This window comes from Cervus canadensis, chromosome 1 (genome assembly GCF_019320065.1).
Source record: "Cervus canadensis isolate Bull #8, Minnesota chromosome 1, ASM1932006v1, whole genome shotgun sequence".
Lineage (NCBI taxonomy): Eukaryota > Metazoa > Chordata > Mammalia > Artiodactyla > Cervidae > Cervus > Cervus canadensis.
Genome location: NC_057386.1, coordinates 124,813,200 through 124,838,163, shown reverse-complemented (window position 1 = coordinate 124,838,163; position 24,964 = coordinate 124,813,200). Strand labels below are relative to the sequence as shown.

Genomic DNA, 24,964 nt, shown 5'->3' with positions numbered 1-24,964 from the left:
CAGTGGAGAGGCGGGGGAAAGATGAATCCCAGGAAACAATTTTCAGAAAGTAGCAGATGGAGGAAGAAGGGGGAAAAGAAACCTCCTCTTCCTTCTCTTGGCAAATGATAATATTTTTATTCCTCGCAGATGGCGCCTCCTTGCAATGCTGTCAGTGGCAGCAAAGGCAGACTCCATTGGACCGACTGGTGCTTTTCCTGGTGGCTTTCACTTCTTCCAGACCTTTCGCTTATTGATCCATCTTGGGGTGGCTAGTTTTTAGGAAACTGTCATGGTTTAGGGAGCTGGTGAAGGGATCAAGCCAGTTACAGGAGAAGAGGTGAGGAGAGGAGGAGAAAGAGAATTGGTGGCTGGAAGAGAAGTATTAGAATATCAAAGAGAAAGAGTGGGAAAGGGAGAGAAACAGATAGAGAGAGGGGAGAGGGGAAAGGGGAGAGAGATTTTGAGTCTCCCACAAGAAAACGACACCCTGGGCTTCCCTGGTGGTCCGGTGGTTAAGACTGCGTGCTTCCACTGCAGAGGGCATGGGTTCCATCCCTGGTCGAGGAACTCCCCACATGCCTCAAGGCGCGGCCAAAAAAAAAAAAGAAAGAAAATAACACCCTATGCAACAGACAAACCGCTTGTGGAATTTCTTTGCCTGCAGAACAGTGCCGCTATCAAACCCAGATGCAGCGCATTCTGTCACACACGGCCAGCCAGAGCTCTGAACTGAACTTTAAAAAGACCCAAGTCTATGATTAGCTTAAAATGGATCTTTCTGGTGGCATTTTTTTCCATAGGCATAAAATTCCCCTACTTCAAAATACTCTCAAAGCACTGGGGGCCATTTGGCAGCTTGGATAGGAGGAGGGTTTGAGGGAGAATGGATACACATGTGTGTATGGCTGGGTCCCTTTGCTGTTCACCTGAAACTTTCACAACATTGTTAATCAGCTATACTCCAAAACAAAAATAAAAAGTTTTAAAAAGTAAACACATAAAAGGATGCCACACTTACCAAGGGATACAAGTTGGTACTCTCCCTCCTTTGGAACAAAATGTCCTCAGTGGCGGTGGAGACCAGCGATGCCTTGGTGATCCTTGCTTTGGGCTGTGACTCTTTTTCGCTTTTCTCGCTGATATATGATACTCTCATTTCTTTTCTCCTTTCCCTGTTTTCCTGCTCCAAGTCTCCCCTTTCTTGTTCCAAGTCTCTCCCTTCTTTTTCTTTCAGTTCATCTTGGGGCCTCTGGTAGAGCTCGCCTGAAGGCTGCCTTTCCGGGAAACTAATCAGTGGTTCCCCAGAAGTGGTTACATCCAAATCCAGAAACTCTAATTGTGAGCCAGGGCTTCTTGGAAGCTCGAACATTTCCAAAAGCTCTGATTGTAATGAATGCTTTGACTCGCTACTTTTCTTTAAAAAAAAAGAAATAAAAAGGAGACTGTGATGCCAAATACAGTACATGCTGCTACAGTCCCTCATTTAGTTTCCTTTCTTTTCCTAATCAGCCAGTCTTAGTGTTAGCCTCACATCAGAATTATGAACCGCTTTAAAAGAGAGCCTGGGATGTTTTGTACTCAAATAACAGGAATCGTGGGTGTGTTAAGTTTATTCTCAGCTTACTAGCAGACCCACAACAGCAAAATGATTCTTCTAAGTGGCCTCCAAAACCACCACAAAGTCACAGAGAGTCACTTCTCCTTGGGGCTTCCCAGGTGGCTTAGTGGGTAAAGAATCCACCTGCAATGCCGGAGACGCAGGAGACTCAGGTTTGATCCCTAAGTTGGGAAGATCCCATGGAGGAAGGCATGGCAACCCACTCCAGTATTCTTGCCTGGGGAAGTCCATGGACAGAGGAGCCTGGCGAGCTACAGTCCACAGGGTCCCAGAGATTCAGACATGACTGAGCACACAGGCACACACTTCTTCTTGGACCACAGCTGAGTTTTACAGGCTGACTCTTTAGATAAGCACACTCCAGCTAACCACTGTCCTTTAAGTCAGCTCTGGTACACACTTCCTCCAGAAAGATTTCCCTGATCATCCGCTAAACTGGGTTGTCAGCCTTAATATAGATACATATCTCTTATGCATCTCTCAATCACTCTACTTAGTTCAGTTGTTTGTTTGTTTTAACATTTATTTGACTGTGCCAGGTCTTAGTTGTGGCAATATGGGGTCTAATTCCCTGACCAGGGATCCAACTCAGGCCCCCTGCATTGGGAGCTCAGAATCTTAGCCACTCAACCACCAGGGAAGTCCCCTCACTCCACTTAGTTTTCTAACACTTGCTCTTCAGTTATGGGTCTGCCTCCCTACACACCCTAGAGCTCCTTAAGAGAATGGATTGTGTCTTATTTGGTTTTATATTCCCATAGCCGGGCAGGTAAGTGGGTAACAAGCATGCAATTAATGATTAGGAATGAATGAACGAATGACAATTCCTACTTACTAGGGATGTTTCTGAGAAGACTGTCTGGGAATCAGTCTGTGTAAATCTCTCCAAACTGATCATAGACGTGGTGATTTCTTCGGGCTCTACAGAGGTTTCTTCCTGTGCTCCTGAGGCCTCCTCTTCCTCCTCCAGTGCTTCTGCAGTCTCTTCCCCTACTTCTTCTTTGACAGCCTCCTTCCCAAATCCTTCCACCACTTCCTCTCCCTTCCCCCCCTCTTCCTCCTCATGCTCCTCCACTCTTTTCTCCCCTTCCCCTTCTTCCTCCTCTTCTTCCTCTCCCTCCTCCTTCCCTTCCCTGTCCTCCTCTTCCTCTTCTCTTCTCTCCACCTCTCCTTCCTCCCCATCCTCTGCTTCCGCCTCCTCCCCAAACTCCCTCCCTTCTTCTTCTCCCTCCTCCTCCTCTGGAGACACTGTCCATGCTAATGTGTTAACTTCTTTTAATTCCCGTTGCATATTTTCTAGCCCTTCAAAATTTGGATCTTCTTCTTCTTCTTCATCTTCATCTTCTTCTTGCATTTCTATTTCTCCGTATTCTTCTGTTTCTTCTAGTGGGTTTTCCTCTGCATCTGACATTCTTCTCTTTGGAGTTTTCTCTAAAGAAATTTTGAACATAATAATCAGCAGGGCCCTCTTTGTCCCACTTTGATTTCCTGGTCCACAAACATATCAGTGAAATGGGCAATGCCAGCTCTGTCCCTTTCCATGAGAATGAGAAGAATGCCAGATTCCTGGGAAAGCTTGTCCAAAATCTTTAAAAATATTGATGCCCAACACCCCCTCCCCCCTGCCCCCGGGGATTCATTCCTTTCTAGGAATAATTTTAGAGTCCTCTCACTTTAAACATATTCATATTCCCACAGGCAGCAAAATGATAACTCAGGCATTGGCAACAATTCTAAGCATATGAATCAAGGAAGAAGCAGGTAGTGGTGAAAAGTGTTGTCTTTTCAGTCAGCCTGTGCTGGCACTGAATCCCAGTTCCACCACTCAGTAGCTCTGTGACCCCGGGCAAGTCACTTTACCCCTCAGAGTCTAAATTTGCTCACTGGCAAAATGAAAATGATAACCCTACATTCTGGGGGTCTTATGAAGATGAGGTGACATACGTAAAATGCTGCACAGAGTGCGTGAGAAATGGCAGAAGTCCTCTAGAAAGTTTAAAAGCCTTTAAAAACTAAACTTCCAGTGGTTCAGACGGTAAGGCGTCTACCTACAATGCGGGAGACCCAGGGTCGATCCCCGGGTGGGGAAGATCCTCTGGAGAAGGAAATGGCAAGCCACTCCAGTACTCTTGCCTGCAAAATCTCATGGGAGGAGCCTGGTAGGCTACAGTCCATGGGGTCACAAAGAGTCGGACACGACTGAGCCACTTCATTTCACTTCACAAAAGCCTTTTAACGTATTCTCTAGTTTATTCCTCACAGCAAACTTAAGAGTCTGAGGCGCTGAGAGGTGTAGGGACTTATTCAAGGTAAAACAGCAAGTAAGAAGCAAAGTGGGGGGGAATGGGGGGAGCAGGTGTCTGCCCTTGGGGGCACGAAGCCCAGGCGCCGTTGAGGTTTCCCTGGAGCTGCCTCAGGACGGGCCCAGGTGGGGTGAGCGCCCCCCGCCCCCCGAGAGGCACCAGGCCCTGCCTTGCCGGTGACCCCGCTCCTGACTCACAGAGCGCACCCACCCCGGTCCTCAAAGGCCGGGATCGTCCCGCTGCGTGAAGCCCTCTCCCCACCTCCCGGCCTCCAGCTGCGGTCGCTTTCTCCACAGGCTCCCTAGTTACGGTTGCCAACCAAGCCCCGTCTCCATGGTAACCGCTGCCGCCACAGGCGACTGGCCGTAAAGCGAGAAGGCTGGACCGAGATCATGTGCCCAGAAAGAGGCGGGAGCGGGCCGAGCACGCCCCCTGGCGGTTCGTGGGGAGAGGCGCCGCAGCGACTTGGAGCGCTGAAATTGACTTTCCTCCTCTTCTCCGTCCCCAACTTTTTCCCTTGAAGCCATCCACTAAGAAGCTGCAGCGGCCAATCCTAGCAATTCTGACTTTCTGAAGGCTTGACAAAATTAAGTGAAGAAGTACGAACTGTTTGATAAAATTCTCTTTGTCAAAAGCAAACTGAATTTTCCGGTCTCGTTGATGCACCTTACAGCTGTCCTCCAAGGCTCCTCGCCCGGGGAACTACATGTTGTGTAGATCATTTTAGCTGGCTGGGATTAAATATTACACAGGTTACATTATCTTGCGATTCTTATCACAAAATGTTTCTATCAAACCAGTGTGGTAAAATCCATTAGGATGATTCCACCTCAAAGCGACCCTCCACTAGCCCCTCAAAAGACAGCCCGCCTGCCTATCCATCCTGTTTCTGAAGGAAGACATGAAGGAAACCAGCCAAAGGCACTGAGGCAGAAGACTCTGTTTTAGGAGGACTGAATGCTTCCCCTGACGCCACCACACCCTCTTATCACAAAGCTGGTTGATAAGCATGTGGGTTTGTGTTTGTGTGCTCAGTCCTATCCAACTCTTTGCGACCCCATGGACTGTAGCCTCCATCCTCTGCCCATGGAATTTTCCAGGTAAGAATACTGGAGTGGGTTGCCATTTTCTACTCCAGGGGATCTTCATATACACACATCTCAAAAAAAATAAAAGGGATTACTGGATGGGACAAACCGTGTTTATTATAGTCTAGGGTTTATAAAAAGAGATTGGAAAACACATGGAATTAGAAAAAACAATTTAAACAGCAAACACTGGTAAACACAGCATATCTGTGGCTACAAGGGGGGAAATCCAGGTGGAAGTCTGGCTAGGGTACACAGTTTGGGGTACTCAATAGGAGGTCTTTCCAGTTGAGCATTGAGTGCCCATGGATAGGAGCACACCCAGTACTGACTCCTGTCAGGACGACCTGGTATCTGTATCCAAGCCAAGCAAATCCAGTACTGAGGAACCCGAGCATGTGTTCAGCAGAATGTGCCAATGCCCTCTGAAACAGAAGGTGGTCTGGCAGTAACTGTGGAGATAAGCATTATAATACAGTGACGAGAGAAGGAACGTAAAACAGGGAGTCACCATCACTGAAACTCACACTGCCATGTTCAAGAAAGAAAAGGCAGGCAGGTGGAATCAGCGTTTTCAAGAAACCAGGTCTGCACACCCTGCTGATTCTCATCAGTAATGTCAACACACCTTAGGAGGTTCAATTATGAAAATTCATTAGGGGCTAATTTGCAGGGTCTTTTATTCCAGAAAAGGACCTTTCTGCTCTCAGGTGGGTTATGGAAAGGAAGCTGACACCATACTGAGCTACCAGGTGTACTTCCTGGCTTCCCTTAATCTTAGAGGGAGCTGTGGCCCTGGAGATCCAAATGCTGAGGATGCAATCTCTGTAGCCAGAGCAGCAACGCTGCAATGCAAGAGCAGATGGTGCAGCCTGAGTGTTTGGAAACCCCATTCACTAAAGGATCATGTTCCAGAGAGGTTGTTAGCCAAACCTTGATCTCAGCACAACTGTTGATTTGTTCTGCCCAACGTTCTATGAGGAGGCTCTAACTCCTGTCTGAGTTTTGGTTTGAGAGGTTCATAGGAGATTCAACTGGGGTGATAACATGATCATATCAATACTGTAAAACTGGGTTTTATTTGGAAAAAAAAGATTTCTAGAAGAATAAAGTCACATCAGCACCTGCCAGAATAACTCCCGCCCACTTCCTCACCATCCAGAGGAGTCTCACTTAGGGTCATGGCCTAACCTGCAAAAGATGCTAAACACAAATCAAGTTTTTAACAATGCCTTAATCCCAAGAGATTAAAATGAGAGGCCACAGCGTTTCCACCACCTAGAAGTTCAGGCTTCCAGTCTCTTTGAGATCCTTGAGCTTCAGACAAAGATGAAGAGGAGGAAATGCCCACTAGACCCAGGTCTGGGGCAAAGGAAGATGCTTTCCTGTTTCCATTCCTCAGGGATAGTCATCTTTGCAATGGAATAATGTTGCAGCTGGAAGAAAAAAGAAAAGAAAACAGTATGTAAGTTTGGTGGCTCTGTTCAGGAAGAGCAGAAGTGATCCCTTCTGAGCTCTTCACCTACGTGCTTTTGTTCATTCAACACAAACGCCCAGTTAACGAAAGACCCAAAGACCAGGGCTCCCTCCACCTCCACACCTGCAATCTCATTCCCGCCAAAAAGAATCATCATGAGTTGCTACAGGTAATCTGGAAATTCCCTTCCTTCCCCAATGACCCCACCTCCTGCCTGGAGTTTTATGTCTAACAAGCATGCAGTGGACGCTGCAGTGTGAATGAATGGACACAGATACTTTACCCCAGCAGTCCTTTGCCCGCCCAGCGTGTTGGCACGAGTCTAAGCTGGTGTTTCTCCCCTCTGCGCATCACTGTCACATTCAGGGGCTTCTGAAAGGAAAATAAGCTCATTTTATGTTCAGCCTCCTTAGCATTCAAAGAGATTCAGGCTAGAAAGCTGAGATACTGGGGGTGGGGGGCGGGTGGCAGGGGTTGCCCACCAGATTGGTAAGGAGGCTTTAAAAAAAAATTGCTTTTATTTATTTATTTATTTGGCTATGCCAGGTCTTAGTTGCAAGATGTGGGCTCTAGTTCCCTGACCAGTGATTGAACCTGGGCCCCCTGCAATGGGAGTACAGAGTCTTAGCCACTGGACCACCAGGGAAGTCCCAGGATGCTTATTCTAAACATAATTTCTGCAATGGGCAAGAATGCAGGGGATGTGGCACTCTGGGGGCAGCCAATGGGGCTATAGATTTGGTACCATCCTCCTGGAGGAACATACCTCCCCAACAACAACAACAAAATCTTTAAAAGGTGCATACAAGATATCTTTTGCAAAACTACAAGATGATAAATAAACAAAGCATTCATCCCAGACTGTTTATAAATTTCAAAAACTGAAAACACCCAAAATACCCCTCAATAAGGTACTGTTCAAATATAGTGCAGTAAATAAGTAGGTTTAGTAAAAATAAAACAAAACCAGCCAAGTATGAATCCATCTGAATATATGTCCTAAAAGGTCACATATGTTATAAATCAACTATATACTTCAGGGACTTCCCTGGGGGTCCAGTGGTTAAGAATCTGCCTTACAATGCAGGGGACATGGGTTCAATCTCTGGTTGGGGAACCAAGTTCCCACATGCTGCATGGCAACTAAGGCTGCTCACTGCAACTACAGAGCCTGTGCTCCTCAACAAAGTCCCCACGTGTCACAACTAAGACCCCAGGCAGCTACATAAATTAATTAATTAAAAAAAAAAAAATCTCCTTCAATTAAAAATAATAGAAATTTTGAGACTTCCCTGGTGGTCCAATGGTTAAGACTCCTTGTTCCCAATGCAGAGAGCCTGGGTTTGATCCCTGGTCAGGGAACTAGATCCTACATGCCGCAACAAAGATCCCAGGTGGCCGCAACTAAGACCCAGTGCAGCCAAATAAATATTTTTTACAATAATAAAAAAGTATACAATTCAGCGGGTTTTAGTATATTCAGAGATTTGTCCAACCATCACCACTATCTAATTTCAGAGTATTTCCATCACCCAAAAACAAACCCCGTGCCCATTAGCAATCACTCTCCTGTCCCTCCTCCCCAACCCCTGGAAACCACCTTTCTACTTTCTCTCTATGGATCTGCCTCTTCTGAACATTTCATACAAATGGAATTCTAAAATATGTGGCCCTTTGTGTCTGGCTTCTTTTACTTAGCACAAATCCTTTCAAGGATTGTTACTGTTATAGCATATCAGTACACCATTCTTTTTTTATGGTTGAATATACACTGTTTTTAATATAAAGAAATATTGTTTTAAGATTTTTTTTCCTTTGAAAATACATGCATTTGATCCAGAAACTCACCTTTAAAAAACTTACCTAAAGAAACAGAGATTTGTCTACAAGAGGGTTAATTTCCAATTGGAAACTACCTAAATATCTAACTAGGGGATTCCCTGGTAGATGGTAAAGTGTCTGCCTGCAATGTGGGAGACCCGGGTTTGATCCCTAGGTTGGGAAGATCCCCTGGAGAAGGAAATGGCAACCCACTCCAGTACACTTGCCTAGAAAATTCCATGGATGGAGGAGCCTGGTGGGCTACAGTCCATGGGGTCGCAGAGTCGGACATGACTGAGCGACTTCACTTTCTTTCTTTTCTAAATGTCTAACAATAGAATGCTATGGGGTTAAAAGAAAATTTTTTTTTCTCCAATTCACAGAGCAGACCATGGAAACCCAGATCCATGATTCTCAAGCTGAGCTCTGGTTCTAGGAGGACCTAGGGCCCTGATGATGTGAGATTGCCCCCACCCCACCTCTAGCCCATCCCAGCAGTTCAACTCATCTGTTTGATATACTGGAATTCCCCAGGAAATTTCATTTTAAAGAATGAAATTTCTTACAAAATGTTCAATAACTACCTTTGTAAAAAAAAGATTCATGTAGTATTATTAACTAGAGTCACCATGCTGTGCAATATGGAATATAATAATACTCTATTGCATACTTGAAAGGTGCTAAGAGAGTAAATCTTCAAAGTGCACATCATCAAAAAAAAAAACTTGTAACTACTATGTATGGTGACAGATGTTAACTAGACTTATTGTGGCAATCAATTCCCAATATATACAGACGTTGAATTATTATGTTTTACACCTGAAAATAATATTCATATAGTTATATATCAATTATACCTCAATGTTAACAAAAACAGATTTTTAGCTATAAATAGCCTAAGACTAAGCGACTTCACTTTCACTTCTCACTTTCACTCATTGGAGAAGGAAATGACAACCCACTCCAGTGTTCTTGCCTGGAGAATCCCAGAGATGGGGGAGCCTGGTGGGCTGACGTCTGTGGGGTCACACAGAGTCGGACACAACTGAAGTGACTTAGCAGCAGCAGCCTAAGACTATATTTAACTAGAAAAGACAGATTAGAAACCAGTAGCTATTATGAGTAACCACCAAAAACTGGAAACAACTTAAATGTCCCACGTTGGGAAAATGGATGAAGAGTCTGGGGGTCATTACGCAATGGATTACTACTCAGTGGTAAAAAGGAATGAACTACAGATGCACATGCCAGCTTGGAAGAACCGTAGATGCAGGATACTGGGTGAAAGCAGCCAGACTTACAGGACTATTTTTCAGCTGTGCCACATGGCATGCCAGGTCTCAGTTCCCTGACCAGGGACGGAACCTGCACCCCATGCAATGGAAGCACAGAGTCTTAACCACTAGACTACCAGGGAAGTCTCTTAAAGGGCTTTATACTATGCAGTTTCACTTATACAACATTCTAGAAATGGTAAAGCCACAGGAGTGGAGCACAGATCCGTGGTTTCCTGGGGATGAGGCATGGGGAGAAGTTAACTACAAAAAGATGAGGCCATTTGGGGTTGTAGAACTGTGACGTATCTTCATTTGGTGATATTTACATAACTACATACAGTTGTCAAAATTCACAGTACTATACACTGAAAAGGGTGAATTCTGCTGTGGGTACACCAGGCCTTAACCTGTACGCTCTGTATGCTCATGCACAAAGAACCTGTCCCTGAAAGGACACACAGTTGGAAAGCAGCTGCCTTTGGAGGAAAGGAAATAAACTTGGAGGAGAGGGAGGTTTTTCATTATATTTTTTCGTTCTGTTTTTGCCATTAGTAAGTATTACCTTTTCCAGGGGGCAAAAAAAAAAAAAGAAAAAGACATATTTACAACACAAACCAGTAATAATGAGCCCACACAACTACAAAGTTTAAAAGTATTGTTACGTGCAGCATGGTACCCAAGAAACCTGAGTAAACTCTAACACACTAGCAAGCTGGGAAGGTGGGGTAGGGAAGAAGGAGTGAAAAACAGAGACTTTGGTAAAAATAACACAATGCATCATCTCTAGAAACCTCACTAAAATGATGATGAGACAGTAAAGAGATGACAGAGGTATAATGCCACAATGATAAATTCTTTGGAATTCTTTCCTTCTAGAGTTAAAGCCTAATTCCTTTCCCTTTGAGTGAGGACCGGACTTAGCTGCTTCTAACAAATAGAATACAGTGGAAATGATAGTGTGAACCTTCAGAGACTGCGTCAGAGAAGGTGCTGCTGGCGGCTCTCTGCTCTCACCTGGACTGCCCACTCTGGGAGAAGCCAGCCGCCATGCTGTGAGGGCACTCAAGCAGCACTGTGGAGAGGCCCGTGTGCTGAGGACCTGAAGTCTCCTGCCAACAGCCAGGTGAGTGAGGCACCCTGGACACAGATTTTCTAACCTCAGTCAAGCCCTCAGGTGACTGCAACCTCTGCTTACATCTTGATCACAACCTCATGAGAGACTCTGAACCAAAACCACCCAGCTACACGACTCCTGGACACTGCCTGACCCCCAAACTGTATGAGCTAATAAATGTGTGAAGCTTCAAGCTGCTAAAGTTTTGGAGTGATTTTTTTCACTCACCAATACACCTTTTCTGGCAAAGGGTTAAAGGGAAGCAGAGCAGGACAAATGGATTTGTTCTAGGGAACCCCAGGAAGGTTCCAAACAAACAGACCAAAGAAACAAAGAATCCCACATATAAGAATTATATAACAGATGTGGCAATATAAAAGAGTGGGTAAAGTACTAAATTTTCAATAAACAATACTGGAACAACTACTATCCATTTGGGGAAAAAAAAATATGTCTGGGACCCTGCTTCACACCATTCACAAAAATTAATTTCAGATGAACTATGAATCCAAGAGAAATGAAAACATATGTGCACACACAAACTTATATAGAATGTTCACAGAAGTATTACTCTATAATAATACCCAAAAAGTGGAAACAACCTGAATATTCATCAATTAATGAATGGATAAATAAAATATTGCCTATCCATACAATGGGGTACTATTTGGTCATAAAAAGGAATGAAGTATTGACATATGCTACAACATGGATGAATCTTGAAAACACTACACTAAATGATATATATATATATATCACTTACTATATATACAGATATCACAGTATATATGTGTGTGTATATATATATATACAGTATAAATCACATACTTATGATCCCGTTTACATGAAATATCTAGAATAAGCAAGACTGTAGAGACAAAGAGTAGTTTAGTGGCTGCCAGGGGTTGGTATATATGGGGGAAATGAGAGTGACTGCTAATGGTAATGAGGCTTCTGTCTGAGGTGATGAAAATGTTCTAAAATTGATTCTAAAAAATAATAAATAAAAATTTAAAAAATAAATAAAACTGATTGTGGTGATGGATGCTCAACTCTATGAACAGACTAAAAATGAGTGAATTATGCACCTTAAATGGGTGACCTGGAAGGTATGTAAATTGTACCTCAGTCAAACTGTTATTAAAAAAAATAATAAAAGATACATGCCAGATGGATTAAAGAGAAGCTAAAAACAAACCAATAAAAGCACACGAAGAATCTCTTTAAGCAGATACAAGCCATAAAGTGCAAAACTAATGAGTTCGACAAAAATCAAAATTATAAACTTCCACCTAAGTACAGACTGGATGAAGGTGTCAGTGTGGAAATGAGGGCCTGACCTCTAACAGGGCGCCGACACCAGCCAACTGCTTCTTGGCCGGATGCCTGCCAGAAATCAGGGGGATAAGCATTCTAGGCAGAGGGAACAGCCGATGTAAAGGCCCTGTGCGGGAAGGACTGTGCCTGAGTAACAGCCCCCCGAGGGCAGCTGGCCCACCCCCGGCCACAGCTCCTGCCCCGGCAGTTCCAGGGTCACTGGCCAGACACCACGTAGCCTCCAGCTCACCCCCTCACTGTGCTGGACCACACTGCCGATGTTCTGCAGTGACTGGAAGTTCTGGGTGTTCACAGAGCCAAACTCCAGAATCTCATCATCCACTTGCAGACCCTAAAGAGAGAAGAGAAAACAGGAAGTCAGGAGAGAGCTTCAGTGTGCTTCCGGTGTCCTCCACCCTCTCAGACAGTCCTAAGTTAATGCGCGTTTTCAGCGGGAATCTGCTGCATAGACAAGAAGCTCAGCTCGGTGGTCTGTGGTGACCCAGAGGGGTGGGATGGGAGTTGGGGTGGGAGGGACACTTAAGAGGGAGGGGATATATGTACACATGTGGCTGATTCACTTCACTGTACAACAGAAACACAATGTTGTAAAGCAATTATACTCTGATTTTTTTTTTTTAATGAGCATGTTTTCCACAGAGAAGAATGGCAGGCACGAAGCAAAGAGGTTAGGATTTAGATACGTCGGGCAGGGAGAGGCAGCGCATAACTGGGCCAGCTCCTCCAGGGGTTCCTCCAGGCACAGAGTGAGCAAAAGGCGGCTGGCCAGGTCTGCCCAGTGCCTGATGAAAGCTGGCAGTGGTGGAGGCCTTCAGGAACAGGGGGCAAAGCTCTCTGGGGGTCCTGACCCAGGTGCAGGGGCAAGGAGTAGCAGGCCAACCTGGCCTATTTTGTTCAGGAGTCAGCATTTAGATACATTTGCCCTAGAAGGCCCCATTCGAGCAGCCAGGAGCACAAGGCTGACCCAGGACAAGAGTGACCCTGTGGTTCTAAGAACATAGATCACAATTCCTCCATCCCTTCTACAAATACTCGTCACAGGCCGACAACTCTGTACCAGATATTGTGTGCACAGCGGTGGATAAAACATGTAACTCACAGTCTTATGATCACTAAAGATGACTGGCAGGGCCCAATTCCACCTTCTAGAAGCTATGTGTCCTAGCAAAAAGTACTTCAGGGGTTTGAGGCTTTTCCCCCTGGGTGAAATGGCACCTACTCCGGAGGGGGGCTGTGGGATTCAACATTAATTGCAGCTCTACATAAAAATCTGTTTGTCATGTTCACAGAAGCACTGTTCATAATAGCGAGAAAATGGAACCAAATTGATGAATGCATAAACCAAGTGTGATCTATCCAGACACCATACTATACTCAGCAGTAAAAAGGAATGCAAGTGAGAAAGGGATAAACTGGGAGATTATATACAACTATATATAAAATAGGTGACTAATAAGAACCTGCTGTACATACAGGGAACTCTACTCCGTGCTCTGTAACGGCCTATATGGGAAAAGAATCCAACAAGGGGGGGTCTATGTATATGTATAACTTACTCACTTTGCTATACACCTGAAACTAATACAACACTATACATCAATTATACTCCAATAAAAAATTTTAGAAAATGAAAAAGGAATGAAGTTGACATACATGCTCCAACGTGGATAGACCTTGAAAACGTGATACTAAGAGGGAGAAGCCAGATATAGAGGACCACATATTGTATGATTCCATTCACTCATATATGAAATGTCCAAAATAGGCAAATTCATAGAAACAGAAAGCAGACTGGTGGGTGTCAGGGGTTAGGGGAGATGGGGGTTGAGGTGTAACACCTAATTGGTTTCTTTTTAGAATAATGAAAATACTCTAAAATCTGACTCCTGACTGTTAATACACAAAAAGCCACTCAATCATATATGTACCTTAAATGGATAGAAGTTACAGCATATGAACTATATCCCAATTAAAGCTGTTAAAACTTGTCAAAACACACCAGGCAAGCTCACTTGGCAGGACATGTGTTGCAAAGCAAGGACTCAGTAAGTGGCAGCTGTTGTTATTACCCTCCTATCTACTACTCAACGCCCAGCGAAAATCAGGCCCAGGAAGAGGGCCTCCTTCCCTCTCTTGAGACATCTATCACCTTCCACCTTGTGGCCCAGGGTTTCTCTCGTGGCTACTTGAGCGGGCAGCAAGGCCTAACTCCTACTGGCCTTCCCTGGTGTCTGCTGCCCTGGAGAGAGTGTGGTCTGTCTGCCACAGTGCCCCACCCTCAAGTCCACCTCAAGGCACCCTCAGGGCATGGACTCAGGGAGTCAGCCCTGGCTTACTGCGATGCTGGCGGGGGAGCCGGGGCTGACGCTGTTCACTTTGGCGAAGGCCTGAGGGGGGCTGAGGCCCTGGCTCTGGCCGCGGCTCAGGGCCTCCCTGTGGGCTTCGGCCAGGTCCCGGGCCTGCTTCTCCTTGTCACGAGCATGCAGCTGGTGCAGAGCGTCTTCCACCTGCTTCATCACTGCCTTATGGTCGTTCTGCAGGCCTGAAGGACAGCATCGTATCAGGGGCCAAGAAAAGACAGCAGAGGACATGAGACACGCCCCCTACATTCATTCACTAAATACTTAACGAGTGCTTATTAAATCCCAGAGATTGAGCCAGACACTGAGGACTCATCTACAAACAAGACAGAGGGGCTGCCCTCATGAAGCTTACAGTCCCACAAGGAGAGCAGCCAAGGGATGAGTGATTACAATGACACCTGATGACCACAGTGGGGGCTGACCCACCCATGGGCCCTGACCTGGCTCATCTAGAAGATCAAGGAAGGCCTGCCAAAGGTAGCACCATTTCAGTGGAGGCCTGAAAGGTGAGCAGGAGGAGGGACTCGTCCAGCTGAATCCATGGCCACAAGCTCAGGCATACACAAGGGGCAGTGCCGTGAGCAAGCGACCAAGTGAAGCAGGCTGGAGCCAAGGAGGACCTCACTTTTCTCTTAATGCTTCCAGAAGATGCCCGATCTAGAAACACATGACTGGTGGTGTTCAGCGTGGGAGAGGCAACAGTGAGAACAGCTGGAAACCAGGAGTTTGGGGATGAAGTCCTCTGATTTTTTTCAGTACTGCCAGTTAACTCAAAATGTGGGGAACAAATGGGCCAGTCAAGTAAGCTGTCTCTGCAGGCCAGTCCAGCAGAGTGGCTAGGATCTGGGTAACTTTTTTTTTTTTTTTTTTAATGTAAAGACAACTTATACCAAAGCATGCTGCAGATAGAGTCAAGATTCACACAGGTAGAACAGAAGTCATCAAGGGGATAAAGTAGGACTTCCCTGGTGGGCCAGTGGTTAAGAATTTGCCTGCCAATGCCAGGGACACAGGTTTGATCCCTGGTCTAGGAAGATTTCACATGACGTGGGGAAATTGAGTCCGTTTGCCACAACTACTGAAGCCCAGGCCCCTACAGCCCAGGCTCGGCAACAAGAGAAGCCACTGCAGTGAGAAGCCAGCGCACTGCAACAAAGAGTAGCCCTAGAGAAAGCCTGAGTGCGGCAACAAAGACACAGTGCAGCCAAAATAGATACATTAATTTTTTTAAAAAGTGGGAGGAATAATGTAGATGATAAATTCCGTACTATTTGACATGCCCTTGTTGTAGAAATCGTTGGTTGCCTAGCTGTGGCAGCATGAAAGTGGCCCCAAGGAAGGATGTTCACATCCTAATTCCAGACGCTGTGAATCTGCTACTTGACATAATAAGGGAGGCTGTACAGGTGGGATTAAGTTAAGGGCTCTGAGATGGGAGGCTGTCCTGGATTATTCAAGTGGTAGCCCAATGTGATCACAGGCGTCTTTTATCAGTGAAAGAGGGAGGCAGGAGGATGAGTGAAAGACGTGATGACAGACTCAGAAATTGGAGAGAAGTGACCACTGGCTGTGAAGATGGAAAGGGCTACAAGTCAAGGAAGGTGGGCAGCTTTTAGAAGCTGGAAAAGACAAAGAAATGAATTCTCTGGAGGGAACACAGCTCTGTTGACACCTTGATTTTAGTATAGTGAGACCCACTTGGACATCTCACTTCCAGAAATGTAAGATAATACATTTGTGACTTTTTTTTTTAAGATTTTTTTTTTTATGTGGGCCATTTTTAAAGTCTTTACTGAATTTGTTGCAATATTGCTTCTGTTTTATGTTTTGGGTTTCTTGGCCACAAGGCATGTGGGATTTTAGTTCCCTGATCAGGGATCAAACCCATACCCCCTGCACTAGAAGGCAAAGTTTTTAGCTACTGGACCACTATGGAAGTCCCAATTTGTGACATTTTAAACCACTAAGTCTGTGATGACTTGTTACAGCAGAAAAAGAAGTCAAATAAACTACCCAACCTCTATTCACTCTCTCTGCTCCTTGATAATAAATACATACATACATACTATACTATTGTTTAGGTGCTAAGTCATGCTCAACTCTTTGCAACCCCATGGACTGTAACCTGCCAGCCTCCTCTGTCCATGGGATCTCTCAGGCAAGAATATTGGAGTGGGTTGCTATTTCCTTCTCCAGGGACACACTATATACACCTATATACATAAGATATTTTATTTAAGATAGTAACACACCCATTGTGGGGTACATTTCTTGCAGGCAGGGGAGCCTATAAGAGGAAAGCAGAAATTGATGCAGGACGTGGGCATGGGACTTGCAGGACAGATCCTTAACAGGAGCGGTACCAGCTGGCATAGGAGCTTGTGTCCTTCCTACCTTCTTCCTCCCCTTTCTTCCCGCCTGCCACATGGATATGGTGACCCTGAAGATGGACAAGATTTCCTAAGGATGGCAGAGCCTGGGTTTCTGAAGACCAGCCCTGCACGGCCTACCTCCAAATGTCTTTACTGAGGGACTGAGCTATTTTCTGCTTGAGTGTCCATAGTCAGGTCACTATCATTAACAGCGAAACATACTCCTAACATGTAACTGATTTGATTGGGATTGTAAGCCATATCTGCCTTAGGTTTCTGTTGTTACTGCAATAAAAGTTTCTGCAATGAAGCAAGGTTCCTAAAAGCAAAATGAAAAATGAAACCACAGGACTTCCCTGGAGGTCCAGTGGTTAAGGACTCCATGCTTCCAAGGCAGGGAGCATGGGTTTGATCCCTGGTCAGGGAACTAAGATCCCACATACCACATGGTAAGGCCAAAAAATAAAACAAAATTTTTAAAAAAGGATTTAAAAAAAAAAGAAAAATGAGCCCATAAATATAGACCCCTAGAGTCTATCCCATTCCCATAGTTCTCAGTCCCTCCATGGGGACAAGGAGATGATCCCATCAGGGAGAGGAGAGGGAAGCAGGTAATATGGAATATTAGTGCCTTCTCTGTGCCCTAAACACCTCCTGCTGCAAGGTGGGGGCACATCCCCAGCCAGGGTCACTCACAGACGATGTTGTGCCTTGCGGTTCGGACTTGGTACAGGTCCACGTCTGCCCGGGGGTAGCCCTCACAGTCCACCAGTGGCTCGTTCATCCCAATGCCTTTTTGCTGGAGGGAAGAAACAAGGACAAAGATTTTACAGGTATGAAGTCCTCGAGCCCTCTTTCCCCTGACTCTGTTCCTTTGCAGCCGTGATAAAGGTACCAGTAACCACAGCGGCCACATATTGATCACTTCGCATAGACCGGGTCCTCTCCCACGTCCTCTCACCACTGCCCTCGGAGGTGGGGCACCATTTTTTAACTGACTCTTAACAACACCAGTAATGCGTGGACCCACTCTCTTTTCTAACATTAGAGCAGTACAGATAAAACTAATGACTCCTTTGAGCATCACCCTCAAGGCCAGTTGCTACCTCGACTCCTCCAGACCCTCCTTCCTATGGGCAGCTGACACCTGGCTGGTGACCTTGGAGGTTAGAAGGGGGTAAAAACCCCCAAGAGCACCCAGCTGAGGCAGGACTTTGGCTCTTCTGAAAATAAAGAGAGATCTGAAGGGACCTTCAAACAAGCCTTTCATCCCTGGAAGGATACACTGATATTATCAGTTGCCATCTGGGGGAGAGGAAAGGGGTGGCTGGGGAGAGGGAAGGAAGAGAGACTTTCCATCTTATATCCTATTGTAAATGTTGAATTTTGACCATGGCAATGTATTCCCTATTGAAAACAATACATTTGTTGTAATGTTTTGTTTCTTTCAACTGTGCTGCATGGCTTGTGGGATCTTAGTCCCCAATCAGGGGCTAAACTCACGCCCTCGGCAGTGAAAGCACAGAGTCCTAACCACTGCATCACCAAGGAATTCCCATTTTCATATTTTTAAAGTCTTCTCCTACCTAAATCAGAGCATGGTACACAACAGCAATGAACTATATTATATGACATACAGCTGGGTTTTTGCAAACTTTGATTTCAAGCTCAATTCTGCCACATACAAGCTGGGTGTCCTTAGTTAACATGTTCACCTCTCTGGGCTTCAACTTCCTCAATTCTAAAATGGGAAAAATGACACTTACCTCACTTCACACCTGTTCTGAGAATTAACTAACTGACCTACGTAGGGTGCTTAGCACAGTGCCAGACACATTCACAGAGCAGTGAATAGCGGCCCCCAAAAGATATGTCCCAGTCATAACCCCGAGACCCTGTGAACGTGACCTTATTTGGAAAAAGGATCTTTGCAGATATAATTAAGTGAAGGATCACAAGAAGAGATCTTCCTGGTTTTCGGGTGGCCCCTACATCCAGTGATGGGTATCCTGGTAAAAGAAAGGAGAGGGAGAGATGGGACAGAGAGATGCAGAGAGTAGGCCACGAAGACAGAGGCAGGGATTAGGGTGACACTGCCACCAGCAAAGGATGGCCAGTAGCCACCAGAATTTAGGAGAGGCAGGGAATGGCTTCTCCCTCAGAGCTCCAGAAGGAACCAAACCTACCAACTCCTTGATTTCACACTGCTGGTCTCCACAACTGAGATAGGATAAATTTCTGCTGTTTTAAGCCACCAAGTTTGTGATCATTTGTTATGGTGACCCCAGGAAATTAATACACACAGAAAGTAATAAATGAGGGCTGTAATGATCAGCACAGAGACCAACCGCTGAGTGTACACAGGCTCCAAAGGGAGGGATTCCATTCACAGCTCTCCCTTTCTTTCTGAAAGCCTCTGGGTTATTTCCTGTTTTCTGTTCATGGGGAAGGGGGTCTCGTATACTCCCTTAACCCAGGACTCTCTATAGATACAGTATAAATGTGCCAGGGGCTAAATATCTCTATCTGCCTCCTGTCTGCTCCCAATGATTAACAGTTGACTGGCCTTCCTGATTATAGTAAGGCAATACTGCATCAGAGACTGGTTTCCAAAGTTGGGACCTGAGCCACTGGCAACTCACATACAAGGCATTTAATAACCCTGAATCTAAAACACTTATTCCCTTTCTAATTATCATCAACCCTCCAGTAGTCAAGGAAAAAGTCACCAACTGGTGTTGGTCTTCATATTATCTCCAGATCACTTGTTATATCTGGGCCTCTCTATTTTTTTAAACAGTTTCATTCATTATATTCAATCATATAATCCATTATATGATTATAATTCATAGAATCCATGCAATCCACCCATTTAAAGTGTACAATTCTGAATTTTCCTGGAAGTCTACTGGTTAAGAATTCTGTGCTTCCACTGCAGGGAGCACAGTTTCCATCGTCAGTCATGGAACTAAGATCATGCTGTGCGGTGCAACCAAATAAATTCAGTGGTTTTTAGAATATTCACAGAATTATGAAATAATCACCACAATCAATTTTAAAACACCTCCACCACCCTCCAAAAAGAAACTCTGACCCACTAGCAGCCACTTCCATCTCCCCCTCCTCTCAGCCCCTGGCAACCACTAATCTACCTTCTGTCCATGAATTTGCCTATTCTAGATATTTCATATAAATGGAATCATAAAATGTATGGTCTTTTGTGATGAATTTCTTTCACTTAGCTTTCAAGGTTCATGCCCTTTTGCAGCATATGTCAGCACTTCATTCTTTTTTATTTAAGTAATATCTCATTGTATGGACAGACCACATTTGATTATACATTCATCAGGTGACAGTTAAATGGATAGATCACCTTTTGGGGGGATCACTTTAATTATTTTATATTTAAGGAAAGAGATTCTTATGTTTTCATATGCTGTGAAGTTACAAAATTTCCTTTAAAAATAAAGTTAAAAAAAGGGTTAACTTAAAGGAAAATAACAACGGAGTAACAGTACAGGAGGTATACAGACACAGCATCCTGCCTGCAGTAGAAAAATAACTAAGGTGTGAGAAATAGCTGGCATAAACCACTTGAAAGCACAGATTCTGGATTCCCAAGGTATGAGATCTAAATCTCACCTTGTGACTTCTCCTTTCTGAGCCCCAGGGTAACATACCAACTTCACAAAGCAGTTGAGAGGATTCCAGGATATAGCATACACATAAACCAGCTCCCTTCAGGCACACAGTCAGCACCCAGTAAAAGGGTACCCTGGCCTCCACATGATACTTCATCTTATAACCATCACCTATATTGCACTTCATCCACCCTATGTAGAATGTAATTCATTTACTCTTCCTCTGCAAATTGATTTGTGGTTTTACACTAGGTGGCTTAAGAAAAACTATCCGTTTTGGAGCCAGAGAGACCTGAGAACTAACCCCATCACTGCCACTTCCGACGTACATGACCCTAGGCAAGGGTTTGCCCCATTCTTGGCCCCAGTCTCCTCCTTATACAATAGGGATAATAAGCCTTTCCTGTCACGTTCTTACACGTGGCAGCAGCATCGCTGGTAATTTGCAGAAATGCAGTAGCTGTTCCCACACACCCGTGCCTCATCAGAATCTGAATTTTAACAAGATGGCCAGGTGATTCGCATACACGTTGAAGTTTAAAAAGCTCTAAGGTAAAGTGATTACAGGACATCTGCTAACTGTACAACGACTGATGACAGAAATGATTATCACCCTGCCTCTGCAAATTTATTAGCCCGGTGACTTCAGGCAGGTTTAAGTAATGTCCCTGTTTCTCCATTCCTAAAATGGGAGAAATAATAGAACTCACCTCAAAAGATTGTTGGGAAGATTAAATGCGTTAATCAATGTCAAGCGTTTAACACAGTTTCCAGTGAGGTTTCCATAAATGCTTGCTAGAACATCAATTCGAATCGTTCCTAGTTATTCATGTTATTTGCCTCACTGCCCGGTCTGGGGGCCGGGTCGGGAATGCGTTGCGGCGCCTCCCAGCCCGCCCGGGAGCCCAGTTCCCAGACTCACGCTCTCCAGCACTTCATAATTGGCTTTGATCTGGGCCTCGATCTCCTCCTTGCGCCGTATCAGTTCCTGAATGTCGCCGACAGTTACTCCACTGGCCTCCGGGGAGCCCCCACTCTGACTCCCTGCCTTCTCCGACATCGTGCACGTCCGCCCGGAACCTGGAACAGCTGGTTTCCCGGCCGCGGACGCCCGAGAAAACTGTAAGCTACGGCTCCGCGCGCGGGCCAAAACACCTCGGCTGTTCGCGGGCGCCCGGAAAGGTGAAAGGCGTGGTTTTGCCTGTGGGCGTGGTCACCAGAAGCCACACCCTACTGGAACACGTGGTCCTGTGGTGACTCTTGGCTGGGAGGTATGAGGACGGGTGGATTCCCAGTCTCACCCAAGCGCTGGCCCAGACCAGGGCATGATGAACTCTCCCTAGTTGACTCACTTTCTTTTCTCATTCATTCAGCTATGTATTGAGCACCTTCTGTATGCATGCGGCAGCGCACTGTGCGTGGCGCTCCATTTCAGCTCTGCATCTAAACAGTCCTTGAGAGTTTACAAAATATTCAGATTCCTTATCCGTGGTTTTACAAAGCCTATAAGCTTGGTTCAAATCCCGGCTCTTGCCTCTTACTGCCAGTAGTGACCTAGACAAGTCACTTCACTGAGCCTCCGTTTCCTCATCGTGAGTTGGCTAGCTATTGATAGCAATCTATCTCATAGTGTTGACATTTTGCCAACAAAAATTTATTGAATGCCTCCTTTGTGTCATACACTGTCCTAGGTGCTGGAAGGGCAAAGAACTGAGCACTGGACTCAGTGCGTCTCATATTAAGGTCTCTATAAATTTCAGTAGAAATAGTATTGATGACAACAATAATATCAATATTAATAATTTATCAAAGGCAATGCATTGCACTGTTCTAAGGGCCCTATGTGTATTAATTCAACAAGCTTGGGACTCCCCTGGTGGTCCAGTGGCTAAGACTGCATGCTCCCAAGGCAGGGGGCCAGGGTTTGATCCCTGGTCAGGCAACTAGATCCCACATGCCTCAACCAAGGGTTTACATGTGGCAACTGAAAAAAAGATCCTGCATACCCCAGTGAAGATTTGAAACCCAGCACAGCCAAATAACTTTTTTTTAATTCAACAAACTCATAAATCATAATTATTATTACCCTCATTTGATGGCTAAGAAAATCATCTAAATGACTCACTTGCCCAGCTAGCAAAATAAGCAGCCCCAATTTGAACCCAGCTTAACCAAAAGGTAACACAACCTCTTAACGTGTTCCCGCTGACATTTTGCACTGAAAAGGACACGTCATCACCTACCAAGTAGTCAAACATGTTTGCTCTGAATCTAGTCATGAAAAACAAACAGACAAACCCAAATTGAGAGACATTCTTCAAAACAACTGGGCTGAACTCTTCAAAAATGTCATTATTGTGAAATATCCACACAGAAACTAGGCAATCACCTAGATTAAAAACTAAAAGGAAAAAAAAAAAGGGAAAAAAATAATAATAAAATAAAAAAAAAAAAGAAAAACTAAAAGGACTTCCCTGGGGGTCCAGTGGCTAAGACTCCACACTCCCAGTGCAGTGGCCCCAGGTTCAATCCTTGGTCAGGGAACTAGATGCCACATGCTGTAATTAAGAGTTCACGTGCTGCAACTAAGACCTGGCACTGCCAAATAAATAAATATATTTAAAGACTAAAGAGACACAACAATTAAATGCAATGTGTGAACCCTAATTAGATCCTGGTTCTCTAAAAAAAAAAAAAAAAAGACTATAAGACATCCTTGGCACAGTTGGGGAAATTTGAATATGGGTAATATAGTACCAAATTTAGTTATTATATTAGTATATATTAATATATATATAGTAGTATATATTAATATAACTATATTAGTACCAAATATAGTTAAATTTCCTGATTTTGATACTTGCATTGGGCTATTTAAGACAGTGTCCTTAGAAAATACACCCTGTAGTATTTAGGGGCAAGAGGAGCAACTTATTTTCAAATGGTTCAGAAAAAAATCTGTATATATATTTGTAGATAAGAGAATGAAAAGGTAAATGTGACAAAGTATAAATAATTGGTGACTCTGGGTGAAACATATAGGAACATTCTTTGTATTATTGTTGCAATGTTTCTGTAAATTTGAAATTATTTCAAAATAAAATGTTGCTAAAATAATCTCTACATAGAAAAAAGTAGAACCAATTACATTAGGCCTCCTATATTTTGTTCAATTACCTAATCACCATTTTTCTTTTTTGCACACCATGAGGCAATGAAAGTGCCAAATCCTAAACCCCTCATCCACCAGGGAACTCTCACCTCAATTACCGCTTTTAAATAAACATTTCTAACATTGATGCGAAAAAAGAAAGGAAACAAAAGAAAAGACAAAAGAGACACAATAACTGCAACACATAATCTTTGAATTTTTTAAAATAAAATTAAAAACACAGCAGCTTTAGAAGACATTTCTGGAACAACTGGTGAAATTTGAATATGGACTTTATATTAAGGTGTATATGTGTGTGTGTGTATGTGTGTGCTCAGTCATGTCTGACTCTGCAATCCCATGGACTGTATGTCGCCCACCAGGCTCCTCTGTCTATGAGGTGTCCCAGGCAAGAACACTGGAGTGGGTTGCCATTTCCTTCTCCATTACAGTATATGGATATTAAATTTCCTCAGGAAGTTAAAGGTATTGTGAATATGTTAGAAAAATCTCCTTATTCAAAAGAGATGAATGCTGAAGTGTTTAGAAGTTTCTGAAAGTATCATGGTTTCTGAAACAAATTTGCAAGTGGTTCAGGAAAAAAAGCTATGCATACAAACATGTATGTATACATCTCTGTATGTATAAAAACAGAGACACAGAGAAAAAGAGTGGCAAAATGTGACAGTAGGTAAATCTCAGTGAGGGTATATTGGGTGTTCACAGAAACTATCTTTCAATTTTTCTGAGGTTTGAAATTTTTCCCAAAAAAAGGGAGGGGAAAAGATTCTCGCTTTTACAGTCAGAAACCAGAGCTATTGCTTAAGTCCCTACATTATGCTGTTATTGTCAATGCTTTTATTATAATGGTGTAGATCCTGTTCCTTCTGCTGCCTTCATAGCTCTCAAAGCCATTCCATCGCCTCCACCTCTGCTCCCATGCCACCACCCCAGATTTCTGAGGGCTCTGAATTTGTCTCAGCTTCTAGCTGTCCCTTTCATCCATTCTCTACACAGCAGCCAGAATAACCAATCCAAAGAACAACACTGTCACTCTGATGCTTAAAAGCTTTTAATGGCTTTCCAGCACCTTCTCTTATCTTTCAAGACCCTTCTGATCCCTGCTTGCCTTTTGACCCCTAGCCCATCTCCAACACACAGAGATAAACTTATTTCCAGCCACCCTAAATTGATAGCAGTTTCTGGCCCATTTATTTATTGCTCAGTCTCTCTTAGCCCTGGGTCTTAGCACCAGCAGATTCCTTCTCTAAGACATCATCTCAGGCCAGGCTGGTTTCAGCTTCTCCTTCGAGATCCATCCAGCTCAAATATCACCTCTTCTGAAAATCATTCTCTGACCTACCTCAGAGCTGGACTGTTTAGTGCATTTCCATTTGTATCCTTAATGCATGTTTACCT

At 44.3% G+C, this 24,964-nt stretch overlaps 2 protein-coding genes, 1 long non-coding RNA gene and 1 other non-coding gene across 5 annotated transcripts in view; all 4 read right to left on the bottom strand.

The window, feature by feature from the left end:
* CFAP251 (cilia and flagella associated protein 251) overlaps positions 1-3,048 on the bottom strand; it is a 70,740-nt gene extending 67,692 nt beyond the window's left edge. The window contains exons 1-3 of one of the 2 annotated variants that reach the window (XM_043441535.1): positions 2,848-3,048; positions 2,436-2,754; positions 1,001-1,396 (exon numbers count right to left, since the gene is read on the bottom strand). In XM_043441535.1, coding sequence (XP_043297470.1) covers positions 1,001-1,396; positions 2,436-2,754; positions 2,848-3,011 — 879 coding nt within the window. In that variant the 5' untranslated portion in view covers positions 3,012-3,048. Of the gene's footprint in view, positions 1-1,000; positions 1,518-2,435; positions 2,755-2,847 lie in introns of those variants that run through there. The other variant, XM_043441527.1, reaches the window with a different exon arrangement.
* A 2,034-nt stretch (positions 3,049-5,082) lies between these two features.
* On the bottom strand, positions 5,083-21,514 carry PSMD9 (proteasome 26S subunit, non-ATPase 9). Its single transcript, XM_043441509.1, has 6 exons — positions 21,317-21,514; positions 17,450-17,552; positions 14,355-14,560; positions 12,248-12,349; positions 6,752-6,840; positions 5,083-6,427 (listed from the first exon to the last, which is right to left on the bottom strand). Exons 1-6 carry the CDS (start codon positions 21,452-21,454, stop codon positions 6,400-6,402), a joined length of 666 nt encoding a protein of 221 aa, XP_043297444.1. The 5' UTR covers positions 21,455-21,514; the 3' UTR covers positions 5,083-6,399.
* TRNAG-CCC lies at positions 7,042-7,114 on the bottom strand. Its single transcript has one exon. It is a non-coding gene; the product is annotated as a tRNA-Gly (tRNA).
* On the bottom strand, positions 18,520-21,306 carry LOC122423958. The gene is made up of 2 exons (XR_006264254.1): positions 21,105-21,306; positions 18,520-18,762 (listed from the first exon to the last, which is right to left on the bottom strand). It is a non-coding gene; the product is annotated as an uncharacterized LOC122423958 (long non-coding RNA).
* Positions 21,515-24,964: the final 3,450 nt, after the last annotated feature.

Bases quoted from the DNA above. Each gene is read 5' to 3' on its own strand.
- PSMD9 (XM_043441509.1), bottom strand. From the start codon at position 21,454: ATGTCGGAGAAGGCAGGGAGTCAGAGTGGGGGCTCCCCGGAGGCCAGT. The intron at 17,553-21,316 runs GTGAGTCTGGGA...TCTTCCCTCCAG, and splicing joins ATTATGAAGTGCTGGAGAGC to CAAAAAGGCATTGGGATGAA. The intron at 6,841-12,247 runs GTGAGCTGGAGG...TTTTCCTTTCAG, and splicing joins TGGTCCAGCACAGTGAGGGG to AAGCCCCTGAATGTGACAGT.